Source organism: Neofelis nebulosa, chromosome 8, assembly GCF_028018385.1.
Source record: "Neofelis nebulosa isolate mNeoNeb1 chromosome 8, mNeoNeb1.pri, whole genome shotgun sequence".
Taxonomy (NCBI): Eukaryota; Metazoa; Chordata; class Mammalia; order Carnivora; family Felidae; genus Neofelis; species Neofelis nebulosa.
In genome coordinates, this window is record NC_080789.1 from 111,793,954 (window position 1) to 111,811,457 (window position 17,504).

A 17,504-nucleotide genomic window follows, 5' to 3' on the forward strand; every position below is an offset into this window, starting at 1 on the left:
AATTTTCCATTCTTTCTCAAACCCAGAGCACAACATATGTTTCGCCAAGCCATGCGTACCCCCATCATTTGGTTCCATGTGGTTCCTGCAGCAAATAAAGAGCAGTATGAACAACTATCCCAAAGTGAGAAGAACAATTACTATTCAAGCCGCTTTAGTCCGGACAGCCAGTATATCGAGAACAGGAGTGCGAACAATGCAGGCCTTCAGGCCCTGCAGAGAGCACCCCGACTGAACCACCCGCCCGAGCAGATAGACCCTCATCCCAGACTACTACCTCAGAGCACACACCCCTCCGGAAAACCGCCCTCAGCTCCAGCTCCGGCAACCCACAATGTATTTAGTACCAATGTAAGCAGTGGTTACAACACCAAAAAAATAGGCAAGAGGCTTAACATCCAGCTGAAGAAAGGTATGAACCTCCTTGTTTTGTTTTATGGAATTTATTTTAAAAATCAACCCATTATTCTGTGAAAGAACTGATATAATGACTTAAAAATATTTAAAATTGTATTTCTTGTGCTGTTCAGGTTCATTTTGCTATTTCAGAATAAACATACAAAGTTCAGAGAATAAAGTCTTAAAAGTAAGCTTGTGTGAAGAAGGTAGCAGTAAAACTTTTTGGTAACAGAGGAAATTGCTTTCAGGATATTACTATTAAACCCAAAACAATACTGAGGAATTGACTGTTTAGATGACCCCCCTCGATATTCAGATACAGCTCTCAAAGAAGACTTTAGAGCTCCTCCATTTCAACCCGATCATTTTGGCAAGGGCAAGTGATTGATTGGTTTGGAGCTGTAGCGGTTCGTGGTAGAAAGTAGGTTCACCAAGCAGGTAGTTCCATTGGCTCCTTGTCTCCTACTCTTCCAGAATATTTAACTACTTCCCTTTCTTAGGGTGACAAGGGAAATTTTAATGAGCCTTGCCAACTCTTTATTACATACATCTTACATCTATTTAAGTATCCATTCCATAGTCTATGCATCTTTTTATATAGGAAGCATGCTTTTCCATTTTGTTCTTCTCAAACACTCAGAGCTGACTAGTAGGCTTGATTTTCTGATTTCCAAACACTGTCCCCTCGAGGCACCAAGGTACACTTTTGCTGTTAATCATTCGTTTTAGCTGGACATTTTGATGTATTTTTAAATCATGTCTTTCAAAATGATGTCATAAAGAATATTTCTCTTTTTGTGAGCTCAACCAACTCCTACAGTCGTATGGAAATGAATCCAAGAGATATTGAGTGATTTCCTTAAGTCACATGGCTGTTGGCAGCAGATTCTTACTAGAACATTTTCCATATCCTGACATTTAGACCATTCTTCTTTCCATTTGGAGCAGGGTTTACAAGGTTGTAAACTCTGAGATTCCTGTTTCCTTTCTAATCATATTCTTTCATTGAACTTTATGTGAACCACAAACTCCTTATTTCTGGTTACTGACTTTTAAGCTCCAGATACCTGGTTGACATGATCAGGAATTGACAGCTTTACTCCACTTTGAAACCTCTTACAAATGCAGAATTATATCAGCATAAACCCCGTTTAGCTTTGTTAATTCCTGAATGAGATAAATATCAGATCCTGTCTTACTTTTCCTCTACTCAAATGACAGGCCCTGTTTTTTAAGCAAAAACAGGTTAAGAAACACAAATGGAATTGTATAAAAGATAAAATTCTGCCTGGGATCTCTCAACAAAGGGAAAATATTTTACTTGGCTCTTGTCATAAAGATATCAGTTTATAAATACCATTGCCCTTGTACACTGACAGGCATATTCGTTTAGTTAATTATGGTTTTTCACACAATTGTATATTAACAACTTATGAAACAATATGAACTTTTAGAAAAAGTTAAATTTTATTTGCCACTAAAAAAAGCATTCCTTTGAACACAAAAATTAACAGTTTTATTTTAATAGCATTTAAAAAGATATGATTACATTGACACAGCTAATGGAGAAAGACTGCACTCAATCATCAAGATTAGAAAAATGGAAACAATGGTTTTCTTTGAAATGTTTTTCTGACTTTGAGGATTCTAAATGATATACAGCCTCATGGCTCTATCTTCATTTTAATTTACTGTGAGAATGTATGACAAAAGGCTGAAACCAACTGTGTATTCTGTCAATAGTTAGAAATAATTTTATTTGAAAAATAAATTACGTTTATGATAAATGAGAGCGAAGAAAGCGGATTCTCTTCCATTAGTGCTGAATACATATTTTAAAAATAATGATTGTATGAGAATTGAACACGCTTTCATTGTAGCCAGCTGCTAAGATTTTTACCAATTAGGATTGTTACATTTAACATTTTTGATGAAGTCCATCAAAAACTTAGGGTGTGTCGGTGTTAAATTTTAAACTCAGTTCAAGGTGAACTGACATGCTTTGAATGACAGTTCTTCATAAACTGAGTTCAATTCTATTTACTAAAAAGACAGGCCTTCATTTTAATGATTCTTTGGCATAATTTAGGAACCCTGTCATATAACATGACAAAATAGGATAGCCCTTTATGTACTTGCTTCCGTAATTATGATTTCTTAATATTTATTGCCATTTTGCCATTCTCAAGTACCCTGCTCTTTTGTAGAAATTAGCTTTTTAATAAAGTCAGAGGAGAAGGTCAGTAATCTGTTTCAGTCAGTGCAAAATGTTTTGTTGGCTTTGCTAAATGAAAATTGATATCTATTTATCTTTCTTTTAAAGGTCATTGCCTGGACTTTTAGCTTACAGATTTAGGGGTTATTGCTGATATTTTAATAGTATTGAGGTTCATGTAACAGTCAGTCTTTGTATTTCATACAAATTAATATTGCAAAAGGAGAATAACTTAGAATTCTTTCTTAATAAATGTTATTGCAAGTCATTAGAGTTTCATGAAAGCCAGAGACATATGGAAACATCCCAGAAGAATAATTAGGAAAATTTCATATAGACAAGATGCCATTCAAGTCTTCAGCACGTAAGACTCAAAAATTAACAGTCCAGGCACATTGTTAAAGCGACTTCAGACTTGATGTAAATGAATGTTTTATAAGAACTTGAAAACATGTAGGGTAGGTTTTGTTACAGGTATAAAACAGAATGTAATTTTTTCCCTTCATTTCAGCTTTGTTTCTTCTTTAAGCCACGTTTTCATTCACAGTTACTAACTCAAATCATTTACTTACAGATTTATACTCTTGCTTATGGTTCCGTATTGAGTGTTGCACCAAGTTAGTGTATTCTTCTGCAGATTATTCACCTTTATGTAGCTCTTTATTCTTCCCACATGAGCAGTATTTCTCCTAGTACCATTTTGACTGAAATGGAAACCAATATCCTAAAAAGTAACTTTTTATTTTTTAATGTTTTAATATATTTCCTTATTTATTTTGAGACAGAGAGAGACTGTGTGCCAGCAAGTGCAAGTAGGAAAGGGGCAGGGAGAGAGAGACAATTCCAAGCAGGATCCACACTGTCAGGGAAAAGCCCAACGTGAGGCTCCATCTCAGGAATCATGAGATCATGACCTGAGCTAAAATCAAGAGTTGGGCACTTAACTGACTAAGCCACCCGGGTGCTCCCAGACTAACTTTAAAAAGTTCTGGTTTTGGTGCCTGGGTGGCTCGGTTACGCATCTGACTTTGGCTCAGGTCATGATCTCACGGTTTGTTGGTTCGAGCCCTTCATCAGGCTCTGTGCTAACAGCTTGGAGCTTGGAGCCTGGAGCCTGCTTTGGATTCTATGTCTCCCTCTCTCTCTGCCCCTCCCCTGTTTGCTCTCTATCTCTCAAACAAAAAAATGAATAAACATTAAAAAAAAAATTAAAGGGGCACCTGGGTGGCTTAGTCGGTTAAGTGTCTGACTTCGGCTCAGGTCATGATCTTGCGGTTAATGAGTTCGAGTCCCACATCAGGCTCTGTGCTGACAGCTCAGAGCCTGGAGCCTGCTTTGGATTCTGTGTCTCCCTCCCTCTCTGCTCCTCCCCAACTCGCTTGCTCACTTGCTCTCAAAAAAATGAATAAACATTAATAAAACATTTAATAAGCTCAGGTAGAAATTAATCATTATTAGAAGTGTTATAAAAATTGTGTGATTCATTAGAAATTTGTTGTAGTCTTTACATTTTTTTCTTGGCTCATTTTGGCTTGTTTTCTGTTGATTCTAGTAACTATAACCCTTTTTCTGCACTGCATTGCCCTTATGAGTGCCTATCAAGAAAGCTGCTTGAGGAACCCAGAATTTAAACTCTACAGAATGTTGCAGCAATTTATAAAGGCCTTGTTAATTTCAGTACTATTTTATTTTATTTTTATTTTATTTTATTTTTTTAATGTTCATTTATTTTTGAGAGAGACAAAGCATGAGCTGGGGCGGGGCAGAAAGAGAGACACAGAATCTGAAGCAGTCTCCAGGCTCTGAACTGTAAGCACAGAGCCCAGTGCAGAGCTCGAACTCAAGAGCCGTGAGAGCATGACCTGAGCCGAAGTCAGACACGCAACTGACTGAGCCATCAGGCACCCCTCAGTACTTTTAAACATAATATGATGATCCGTAGACTTGCTAGCTATGATCAGAGATGGGGTCTTCACTGGATAATTTGCCTTTGTATTTTATTTTAAAAATTTTACTGATTAATTGATCGAGAGTATGTAGGGTGAGATTTAGGTGAACAAATCTAGGTCCTGTCAGTAAATTGTTGTAATTACAGTTTTGGGAGGTTCTGATATCTGTATCTAGTAAAACTTCTCTTTTCCCTATTTCTTTTCCATCTCCTGATCATTTTCTCTTTCCTTGCTTCATCTCCTACCCTTTAAATCTGGATACCAGTATTGCACAATAATGATTGATTTTGGGGGTACTTGGATTGTGTCAGAATTTTTTCCCACATGGAGAGTTAAATTTATTTCACACGAAACATTCAGGCCAGTTTAAAACGTTTAGCTGTAGTATTTGTATATTACCTTTCATTTGTCTTGGACTAGATTCACATTTCTTCTTAGATTAAAGAATTTTGAAGTATCAACCATTTAAAGCTTCCATAATTTAGTCTACTTTGAAAAAGCTATTAAAATCTTTATGGTATTAAAAGCAATGTAGGCCCCTGTGAACACTACAAAATGTCAAGTTTAGGTAGAAAATAACAAATCCTTTATGTGCCATACACCTGTGAAATTCAAGGTATCTCATTTTATTTACTTCTTTTGTTGTTGTTATATGTTTAGGTACAGAAGGTTTGGGATTCAGCATCACTTCCCGAGATGTAACAATAGGTGGCTCAGCTCCAATTTATGTGAAAAACATCCTCCCCAGGGGGGCCGCCATCCAGGACGGCAGACTCAAGGCAGGAGATAGACTTATAGAGGTGAGTGACTTCTAAAAGTCAAAAGTGCTGTGAGTGTTAAAAAGTTCCATTTTTAAGGGTCAGTTCATTTGTCACATTTTCATAAATATGAAAATAAATTATATATTTTAACAGAAGTACACATCATAAAACAGTGAATTTCTGCTTTACTTCTACTTTTTTCTATGTTATTTGATGAGAAATATCTTTTCATTGAATTTGCTCATAAATTTTTAGTTACTCAGACATTTGGTTTATGAGATAACATTTGTCATTATGTAAGTACAGTGTCTGTTAGGTTATATTTCTAGATGGCTTTAAATTTATGTCTGGTAATATAGAAATGATATCTAGTTTGTAATCAGAACACAGACAAATGTAATAAATGAAAACAGTGTGTCTTGATGAGAGGAAATTTTGAAATGGCAGCATGGAGAATGAATTGAGACATAAAAATCAAATGTCAGAAAGAAAATAGTTTTTCAGAATTTCCTTTTCTGTACCTCAGGAGTTTCGGTTCATCGGTCTTTGAGACCATCTTAGACATACGTAAGCATACATAGAAATTTCTGTGTGTGTGATCATTTGTATATATAGAAATAAAAGGAAGAAAGATTGAAAAAATCTTACTAGTCATTTTTCTTAGTGTTTTCTTCCAAGAACATAGTCTGTATTCTTAGCAGCATATATTGTGTTTCCTAATTTTAACTAGTATTCAAACACTAATGTTAAGAGGACATTTTTATTGCATTACCTTTTCTTCTTTACTCATAACTTCATATGTAGTTTTGAATTCTGCAGATTGAGGTTTCTTGAAAAGTAATTGAGCAAAGGATTGCCTTTCAGATTTTTCTATGTCCACATTTTGGGCCTAGATTTCTTAAATCTTACTTCTTTCCTGGTCGTATTGTTCATGTGACACCATTTTTTAAAGGGGCACTGATACAATCTAAATAAAAGGAAAAGTCTGAGTATGAATTATATTTAGAGTGTTGTTTCCAGAAAAGACCACTTGTCCTTGGGGCGTAAACTGAGTAGTATTAGTCCAAATTTGCATTTGTAGCTTTTTTTTTAAGTAGTAGGAAGCTCACACAGGACTTGAATCTAGTCATCTTTGCCTCTGAGTGTCAAAAATGTGTGTCCTGCACCAGCCCCACTTCCTTCCTTCCTTCCTTCCTTCCTTCCTTCCTTCCTTCCTTCCTTCCTTCCTTCCTTCCTTTCCTTCCTTCCTTCCTTCCTTCCTTCCTTCCTTCCTTCCTTCCTTCCTCCCTCCCTCCCTCCCTCCCTCCCTCCCTCCTTCCCTTCCCTTCCCTTCCCTTCCCTTCCCTTCCCTTCCCTTCCCTTCCCTTCCCTTCCTTCCCTTCCTTTGCTTTCCTGCTTGCTTTCTTGCTTTCTTGCTTGCTTTCTTTCCTCACATAATTGCTTTACTCTCAACACATCACAAAGGCAGTATTTCTATTTCTATTTTTGAACATTGGGAAGAACCTCCAACCTGTATTTCTTTAGAGTTAGGTTTTATTTTCTGTAGCTGTCAGCTTTCTTTGAAACTGCATATTCAAACATTTTAAGCCTAACTTTCCACGATTTGTACTTGTAGCTATACAATATCAACAATCTTTTGAGCAGTTTTTCTGAGCATCTGGAAATTGGAACGCATATCTTAAAAAAAATAGTATCAAATCAGTAATTTTTTTATTACCTGGAAATTTTTCCTTTCTTTAAACCTATTATTCTTAAATCTTTCACGCATTCACTTACTAGTATACATTGAGTGGTGGTAGATTGTGTTTGGTGGAGAGGGAAAGGTTCCAAAACATATTTTAACTACAAGGATATTTTGATATTACAATTTAAATAATATACTTTGTTGCCTTTGACAAAATTTTATTTTTGTCTAAAGTGAATACTGAATAGTTTTTAAAAGAAATTTTCACTTTTATTTCTTTTAAGTATATAGTGCTATCTGATAATGTTATACTTCTTAAAGATCAAAATGATGAGATTCCTCAGGAATTGGCTATTTTAAATCTCTTTGTTTTGGTAGAATTCTCTTAAACCATTGAAAAATATTGAGGTATTGCTACCTCAAACTATTGCTACCCCTTCAAAAATATTATTATCATTCTGCATTCTTCCTTAATGCTTGCCTTTTAGGGATAAAAAGTTATCTTCATAGTTTTCAGTAAAATTTCATTGAAAGTTATACCAAAAAATTTTAGTGTGGTTTTACTATCCCCTATAACCTTGTTATTTTCTTATAAGAAAATCTATGATACACAAGGCCATCAAGATATCTCAGTTCAAAGCCAGTAAGTTTTGTGTTAACATGATAATTTGGATATAGTGTTTGTTTATTGCTTGTTACTTGTTAGTGCTCTGGTAGCTGTGGCTTTTGGTTTATTAAAGAGCACTAAAAGATTTACTGCTTCCTGGCTCACTTCTAGATGCCTAGTCTATATTTCTTTGTTAACCACAACAGCCTGGTGGCTAGCAGATCATGGAAGAATTTACCATGAAATGAATTGTGCTCCATCGTAGACATGATTGGTTCTACGATGTGTGTCTTTTCTTCTGTCTTACGTTTGCATAGGATTGCAGCTGAAAACTTTTTATTTGTTTTAGGTAAATGGAGTTGATTTAGCAGGCAAATCCCAAGAGGAAGTTGTTTCCCTGTTGAGAAGCACCAAGATGGAAGGGACCGTGAGCCTTCTGGTCTTTCGCCAAGAAGATGCCTTCCACCCAAGGGAACTGGTGTGTAAATTTAGAGCAGATGAATGATTTCTGATGAACATGAGCCAGGGATCTGGGCTAGCCACCTGATGGCCCATGTTTACTAAGACATTTTCTAAGTAGTGTATATGTTTTATATATCTTTCAGCCTTAACTGAATATAAGCATTTTTTTCTTATATTCTTTCTAGTTTCGGAAATAGATATTCACAATTTTGAATGTAGGGGTCTTTAAAAATCAAATTACATGGATATTTTCTAGGACAGCACATGTTTATTACTGAACGCTTTCAGATGGACTGATTGAATACAGAGATGTTGATTATTTCATAACTGTCACTTCAAAGGCTGGTGTTGAAAACGTGCCATCTTCTCCACTACATATGACAAATTTTCATATTTCAGATTTCATAATGCATTTAGCTAAACCAAATAAAGCTTCTTGCTTACTGTTGTATGAAAAGAGTACCTTAAAGTATTGTTGTTGAAAGTAAGGAGTCCTGAGTGGCACTGAGTCCCATGGCCATCAATTACTAATATAGACCTTATTTGGAATGACACAGAAACAAAAAGGCATTTGTTTGCTATTTATTTCATTTTTTATATGTGTATCAATATGTCTACATTCAAGAGGTATTTACATAGTATTGGTGTGAATGAAATATGTATACTAAACTGACATAGTTTGAATGTTTTTCTGCAAAAAGTGCCAGGTTTCATTTATTGTGTAAAAACAACATAATTGGAGGAATCACTTTTATCTTTTGATGTGGTAAGAAAATTGTTTTATTTCTGGGACAAGTGGTATTTTAAATATTTCAAAACAGATTTGAGTTGGGCCATATTAGAACATTTGACATCTCTTTCAGTTAGTTCTTAGGCTGTCTGTAACAATTAATCTGTATCTACTGGAGTGTCAAGGTTTAAGGCGGCCCAGTTCCCAAATTTGCCCTGTCTCTTATGGCATAAGAGCCTTAAGTCTCTTATGCTAATATTTCAAGTATGGATGTGTTGTGGTTATTAAAATTTTCTTTTTATCATAAGCCAGATATATTTCAGTGTAGGAATACTACATCCCCAGGTTACCCAAATTTACTGTGATTTCATGGAATTTCAGATTGTGATAGGGCTGAAAACCGAACACTTGTGTTTTAAGTAGATTTTGAAAATTATAAAAATGTCTTTATTTCTATTTTAAAACGTTGAATGCATTATTTCTGAATTTAAATTCAGTTTTCCATTTTCCCCCCACTGTTATCCAATTTTGTGCTTAAAATGCCACCTGATCCTAAATCTGGAGATGTCTCTATTAAATTGTAAATGAGCACTTTAAAAAAAATACTAGGCTTTAGCTGTGATTTGCTGAAGCTTTAATTCTTCCTCAGTACATCTTAGCCTGTGTAATAGTTAGCATCATCAGATTGCCAAAGCCCAAACACCACTCTTCAGTGGGCCCTTCTCAGACTTAGTGCCAACAGGCAGCCAGCTTAAGGTTATTCAGGTTCTTCTTGTCCAATTTTGATCTTCCAGGCTTCTGTTTTCCCCTTCTGCTGCTTATTTTTTTTTTTCTCTTGGTTATTTAATTTATTGCTTGTGAGCTTTTCATTAAGGAGTGAGCCAGTAGGCCGTCAGTCTATTATTCATGTTGAAGCTGCTTTTTAAGATTTCAAAGAATATAATTCTGAAAAACTTAAAGTGGGGGATTGCATTTAAAATGATCTTTGAATCCAATTAACAAAACTCTTTTCCTCTGTTTGGGGTGTCTGTGTTTAAATTCTGTGTCTAAAACAAAATACTTTTATCAATATGTGCCTTTTTTTTTTTTTTTAAATAAATCAACCTTTTAAATATCTATCCAATTAAAGCAACTCTATAATATATGAAAAGCATCACATTTATAACCGGTGTAGTATTTATCATATAATACTTGTGGTTCAGACTGTTATTATCTGGTCTAGCTATCAAATTAAAACATACCTCATAACTTTGACGTAGTTGGGAAATGCAAAAAACAGAATTAGAACAGTGCCACGAATAGAGAGGCAGTCTGGTGAGATTTGTTTTCTTCCAAATAATAAATTCATGATATACTGTGAGTGAGGGAGTCAGAATTTACATCTAGGAAAATGTCTTAACACACACGCACACACACACAAGATAATATAACTGTATCATATGCACACACACACACACACATACACACACACATACATATAAGATAATATAATCACATCAGTGAAAGTTTGGAAGACAGTAATACATCAGCCATAATATAATCACCCGCCTTATATTTTGTGGAATTTAAGAACCAGCAAAATTTCCTGTAGAGTCAAGCTTTGTGTCCCTGTATGTTGAAGATGGCTTCGGTCAGTCTGTATTTATATTTTTCTTCAATTCTTCTAGAATGCAGAGCCAAGCCAGATGCAGATTCCAAAAGAAACGGTAAGAGCTTTGTCTTTTGCAGGATGCAGAGATGTTGAAGAGATAAATGGAACTAACTTCTGACTAATTAAATATGAAGTTACTTGTCCTCCCTCTTCCTCACTCACAATAGATACTACATAGGTTCATTAAATTCCCAACTGGTCTCATCTTAAGGTGACTTATTGTTAATACCCTAGATGGATAATGTTTCATGATTTCCTTTGGGTAAACAGGGTTAGAACAGAGAGAGACATTAGAATAGTTTGCTGTTCACCTTCACAATAAGAGGGACCAAAATTTGGTAAGTGTGGTAGTTTGACATACATATAAAAGTCTTCATGAGTTGTGACATGTTATATTTTCAGTGGCTACAAAGTAAAAACATAAATAAAAAAGAAGACTTGATTCAGGCACAGAAAAAATAGGGAGGGCTGAAAGCACAATAAAATATCATAAACAGAAAAAATAAAGTGATACATCTGTAATTAGGCTAAACATAGTTGTCATATTAACTTATAGCCATTACAAGTATTTTACTTATTATAAGTTAATGTAGCATATTATAACAGGTAATTTCTCTTAATAAAGGTAACCACTCACAGCTTAGATTAAAATGCAAACCTAGTTCTATTCTGTTAAAGAGACAAATCTTAATACGACCTGGAAATAAAGGAGTAAGTTGAGTTCTAGCAGGCAATGCTAATGTAATGAAAGTAGGGATTGCCATATCAGCCTTTTCAGTCTCTGAAAGTATGGTTTTTAGTGTGGTTGCACGGCATGGGATAAAAAGATAGGATGTTTCATATTGACACATAACATCCAGTAGAAATTCTAACAGTCATGATCCTTTATACATCAAACAACATGGCATAAAGCGTATCATTCCCAAATTCTTCTATGTACAAAGAAAATTTAACAAAACCATATCTCCAGTGGATGATGCTAGTGTGTATTTTTCAAAACTGTCATATTAGGTAGAAAAAAAAAATAAGAGTGTGAAGAATTTGAAAAACATAGTTAACAGGTTTGGTTTCTCTTTACATACTCATAAACAGATAACTTTGAATGTAATAAACAAAATGTTATTTGAAAATATTCTATAATCACAATCATTGTTAACAAGTCAGACCTCGGAGGAAAATCAGTAAACAACCTTGAAAATATTACACATTCAGAAATATGAGTGATAGAAAATTTATAGTCATAGTTTTTTATTCATAAAATCAGTTGGTCAGTGATAACTAATCAAAATCACAATGGTATTTGTGTATGAATATGGTGGGAGTAGGTGGAAAGGGCAGGGGAAATTGGACAGATTGATCTTAAAGAATTTCAACTGGGCACAAGTGTGATCTGTACTATTTCATAGGCAATAATGACGGCAAAATGTACTGTAGAGCTAAAATTCTTAAGATAGCATGATATTTGTTACAGGAATAGACAAAGAGAACATTTGAACACATTAGCAAAATAGAAACAGACCTGATGTATATGTTAAAGGTGGTATTTCAAAATAGTGGTAAACTATGGTTTATTTCATGTTTTAAAAAATTGGCTATTCACTTTAAAAAGTTACATTTTTTTTCTCACCATACACCAAAGTAAATCCCAGTTGGTTATGAAATTAAACCTTAAACAATATTAAAAATCATTTAAAAATATGTAAACAAGAATATAAATTAAAAATATGTGAAAAATCTCTGTTAACTTTGGGTACTGAATGTTTGTCCAAGCAGGGCAAAACCAAAATGTCATTAGAAAAATAGATTTATTTGTGTGTGTGTGTGTGTGTGTGTGTGTGTGTGTGCGCGCGCGCGTGTGTGTGTAACTTTTGTATAGCAGTAACCATACCATGAAATAGTGAAAAGGTAAATGCCAAACAGGGGAAGTATTTTGCAATGTGACCGTCGGTAAATAACCACCCCTTTATTGTTAGAATCTTCTTACAGAGCTTTTAGCAAAACAGAATGATTTCACACATAAAGTTCAGTTAACCCTTGAATGAGGGTTTGAATGGCGTGGGTCCATGTATATGTGGATTTTTTTTTCTTTTATAAATATGGTGCAGTACTGTAAATGTATTTTTTCTTCCTTATGATTTATTTAATAGTATTTTCTTTTCTCTAGTTTACTTTATTGTAAGAATACAGTGTATAATACATATCACAAAATAGGTGTTAATCAACCATTTCTGTTATCGGTAAGGCTTCTGGTCATCAGTAAGCTATTGGTGAAGTTTTTGGGGAATTAAAAGTTATATGAGGATTTTCTAGTGTGTTGGGGCAGGGGGGAGTTGGGGGCATTGCCCATAATCACCACCTGTTAAGGTCTAGGACAGTGTGAGACAGAAAATCTTGCTGTAAGCTGTAAAGATAGACATATTCTCTGAAAACATTTAGGCAGTCCTGGTGAGGAAATTGATGATTAGTCTTGACCTTTTCAATCACTAAAGGGAAGAAGTGACATGGGCTTTCAATGGAGTATTCCACTGAGAATTCCAAGGTCCATTTCATTCCACTTCTCACCCACTAGCCTTGTGTGTTCAGGAGAAAATTTGCCCAGCAAATGACAATCCAATCACTAACAAAAGAAGTTATATGCATATGTATGTGGGTCTGATTTCTGATTACAATGGAAATTTTTTCTAATGAGGGTTTTCTGAACTGAGTCAGAAATCCCAGTTTTTTTTCTAAATATTTTCTTTTCCATTTCTTGGTGTTTTGTTGTTGTTGTTTATTTGTTTTGTTTTTACTGTGTCCTCTCACATCTGTGCCTTTGTTCCTGCTCTTACTATGTATATAATATAATACCATTTTGGGTTTTTAAAGGCTTCATGTTACATTTATAACTTAAAAAAAATTGACTTCCTGGGCCTCTGCTTCTCTTTGCACCTTTTGAGGGCAAGTCATTAAATTCATTCAAGGCTTGAAATTCTCTGATATTTGTTATTTAAACTTTTATGTAATTGTACGCACCTCGAGAATAGATAGGTCCTAAAACTCAATTAATCGTTTGTTCGTTGATTATTACAATGACCCATAACTGATTTAGTCTGAGAAATTGAAAATATGTCATTAAGGTATGTTGAGTAAGTTCAGTGACTACTAGACCTCTTGAATTGATGAGATATAAGTTTTCTGTACGTCTTCTAAATATCATCTTAATTAATGAGAGCAGCAGATTGTCTTCTAAATATCATCTTAATTAATGAGACCAGCAGATTGTAGCCAGGGTGCAATGGTACAAGAACATGTAGTTCTTGGGTCCCAAATACACCAGGTTCAGATGCTTGCTCCTGACAAAATCCAGAGGCAGAGAGATGGCTGGAGGTGAAACAAGAGAGGGATTTATTTCAGTGAGGCCAACACCAGGAAGACAGTAGGCTAATATCTCAGAGATTGTCTCCAAAGTGCTGAATATACTTCTAGGTTTATATAAGGAAAATGTGGAGCAAAGGTCGGTGGGTACAAGTGTTGCTGGGTGAACTGGAGAGACCACAGGCCCTGAGGCCTCAACCCAGCCTGTTCCAAAGATGGCACCAAAGGCTCTTGGTCTTGTTACGAGAAAGAATTCCAGGACAGAAACAATAGAGCATACGAGAGACATAAGCAGGAATGTTTATTAAAGTGAGAGTATACTCTGGGGTGCCTGGGTGGCTCAGTCGGTTAAGCATCCAACTCTTGGTTTTGACTCAGGTCATTATCTCCTGGTTTGTGAGTCTGAGCCCTGCATCAGGCTCTGTGGTTACAGTGTGGAGCCTGCTTAGGTTTCTCTGTCTCGCCCTCTCTCTCTGTTCCTCCCCCACTTGGGCTCTCTTTCTCTCTGTCTCTCAAATAAATTAACTTGAAAAAAAAAATCTAAAAAAAGTGAAAGTATCCTCTCAAGATGTGAGAGTGCCCTGGGGGTTGGGTTTCTATCTTATATTGAAGGTGTGGAATATTCACTACTTGGGGTGGGGATTTCTCAGAAGCAGGTTTTGAGCCTTTCCTTCCTTATTTGGTCAGGGGTTTCTGGCCTACTTTGTCAGCCATCTTGGGCCTATCTGGTTTGATCCAGCTTCTTGTGGTTTTGTTTTGGATTGTTGCCAGGACAGGCAACTGACTTTCTCAGGAGCTGGCCTTGACTTCCTTTTTCTTGGCCTCCAGATCTTCTGTTAGAACCTAACTAACTATCTCTAACACATACAGGTGGGCAGTGAATGTCGAGTTGATCATTGTCTTGGGGTCAGTCACACTTGGGTCTTGCTGGCTCAGGGGAGTCCTTATTGCCTGAGGGGCTAGTTTTGGTTCCCATGAGGACATGATTTGCCCACTGTGTCTTTTGCCTCAGTTAAGAGATAAACTGAAAACAAGAACTTAATCTATTAGAAAGTACAGATTGAGGTCAAAATGGAAATAGTTGAAGTCCTTTTTTTTTAAATTTTTTTTTCTTCAACGTTTTTTATTTATTTTTGGGACAGAGAGAGACAGAGCGTGAACGGGGGAGGGGCAGAGAGAGAGGGAGACACAGAATCGGAAACAGGCTCCAGGCTCCGAGCCATCAGCCCAGAGCCCGACGCGGGGCTCGAACTCACGGACCGCGAGATCGTGACCTGGCTGAAGTCGGACGCTTAAACGACTGCGCCACCCAGGCGCCCCTTGAAGTCCTTTTTTAAGATTAGAAACTTTAGCTTCAAGTTACCAATTCAGGATTGAACAAAATGCCAAAATATTTAACAGAGGCTCAGTGTCACTTGCTCTATGCCCTGAACATAACTCCTTTGTCTCTGAGAAGTTTATTTACTCGATAGAAAGCACTCTTATGTGGATGTCCTGGTTGGACAAGACAGTACTTGGGTGTACTAAGTCACGGTGCTTCTCCAGAGAAATGGAACTAATAGGATACATCTGTGTTTAGGAAGAGATTTTTAGCATAACAGATTATCTAGTGTGATTGTCAGGGCCACCAAGTCCAAATCTGCAGTGTTTCAGTCAGCGGATTGCAGACCCTGGAGAGCCACTGGTGCAGATGACTTCTGATGTCTCCTGGACAATCTCCTCTTGGCTCAGGAAGGCCTGTGAGTTTTGGTTGACCTTTAACTGATTGAATGGGCTCCACCCACATTGTGGAGGCTTGTGTTTTATCTAATTTAAATATGAATCTCATTCAAAAACACCCTACAAGCTGACATATAAAAAATTAACATCACAATGAGTTATTGGATTTACCTACTGGCTAGAAGGCCTTAACTTACCAAAGTGTCAGTTTCTTCATTGGCTTCAAATAGGACTAATGCAAACTTGCTTACTGAGCCCCCAAGAACTCTTGAGTAAGATCCATGTCAAAATATAATTTTTTTAATGTTTATTTTTGACAGTGCAAGTGGGGGACGGGCAGAGACAGAGGGAGACACAGAATCTGAAGCAGGCTCCAGACTCTGAGCTGTCAGCACAGAGCCCAATACAGGGCTCTAACTCATGAACTCTGAGATCATGACCTGAGCCTAAGTCAGACGCTTAACTGATTGAGCCACCCTGGTACCCCCAAAATATAATTTTATGTTAAACAGATTCAAGGCTGTTAGATAAGAGTAGGACTTTAGAATAATATGGTTTAGAGATGATACTAGACATTAAAGATAAGATATAGTCCATGCTTTAATGTCATGAATTCAAAATGCATTCCAAAAGAGTAAGTGGGTTCTCTCTATGGAAACTGCAGGGAAACATTGGGGAGTCTTTGAGAACCTCCCTGAAGATCAGGAGGCATCTTGATAGGCTACCTTCAGAAGATTTAGTCTTGATTTAGAGATTTAATGAGCTAGGTAATAAGCATCATCATTAATAGGTTCATTTAACTAATGGTTATAGTAGATCAAGTAAATGCTACCATAATGACCCCACTGTAAAATGAGAAAACTGTAGAAGAAATTAAGAGAACAATCCCATTTGCAATAGCATTAAGAAAATGAAATACTTAGGAATAAATTTAACCAGGGAGGTGAAAAATCCGAACACTGAAAACTGTAAGACATTGGTGAAAGAAGTTGACAGTGACACAAATAAATGGAAATGTCCTCAGTGCTCATGGATTTAAAGGATTAATATTGTGAAAGTGTCCATATTGTAGATCACCCAAAGTGATCTACAGATTTAATGCAATCCCTATCAAAATCCCAGTGATGTTTTTTCTCAGACATGGAAAAACAATACTAAAATTCACACTGAACTATTAAAGACCCCTGGCAGCCAAAGTAATGTTAAGAGAGAACAGCTAAATTAGAGTCATTACACTGCCTCTGAGAAGCTTATTTACTTGATAGTAAGTATCAATAAAGTATTGATCATAAACTATCAATATAGTTTGAACTGCCTGAGTTCAAACTATATTACAAAGCTACAGCAATCAAAACAGTAAAGTATTGGCATAAAAAGGGATATACAGGCTCAATGGAACAGCATAAAGAGCCCAGAAATAACCCTATCTATATATGGCCAATTTAATTATGTTAAGGGACCCAAGAATATATAATGGGGAAATGATAGTTGTGTTGAGAAAACTTGATGCCCACATGCAAAAGAATGAAACTACAGTTGTATTTTACACCATACACAAATTTCAACACAAATGGATTAAAGATTTAAGTGGATTTATGAAACCATGAAACTCCGAGAAGATAGAGTGGGTAGCAACTTGAAGTTGGACTTGCTGCTGATTTTTTGGATTTGACACCAAAAACAAAAATAAACAATAGCAAGTATGTCAAATTAAAAAGCTTCTGCACAGCAAAGGAAATCAACAGAATGAAAAGACTACCTATAGAATGGGAGAACATGTTGGCAAATCATCCATCTGATAAGGGGTCAATATCCAAGATACATGAAGAACTCATACAGCCCCATAGCAAAAAATCCAAACAGTCTGATTTAAAAATAGGCAGAGGAACTGAATAGAAGTTTTTCCAGAGAAGACATACAAATGACCAAGAGATCCATAAAAAAGTACTATGTTTCTATTTTGTTTGGCCTTT

General features: G+C 36.0%; 1 protein-coding gene across 22 annotated transcripts in view; it reads left to right on the forward strand.

Annotated features, from left to right (window-relative positions):
• Nucleotides 1-17,504, forward strand: part of PARD3 (par-3 family cell polarity regulator) — a 668,338-nt gene that overhangs the window by 397,556 nt on the left and 253,278 nt on the right. For 15 of the 22 annotated variants that reach the window (XM_058681495.1, XM_058681510.1, XM_058681501.1 and 12 more), the window contains 4 exons: nucleotides 27-412; nucleotides 5,224-5,363; nucleotides 7,965-8,093; nucleotides 10,475-10,513. In XM_058681495.1, the coding sequence (XP_058537478.1) occupies nucleotides 27-412; nucleotides 5,224-5,363; nucleotides 7,965-8,093; nucleotides 10,475-10,513 (694 nt within the window). The remainder of the gene's footprint in view (nucleotides 1-26; nucleotides 413-5,223; nucleotides 5,364-7,964; nucleotides 8,094-10,474; nucleotides 10,514-17,504) is intronic. The other 7 variants (XM_058681499.1, XM_058681500.1, XM_058681502.1 and 4 more) reach the window with 1 other exon arrangement.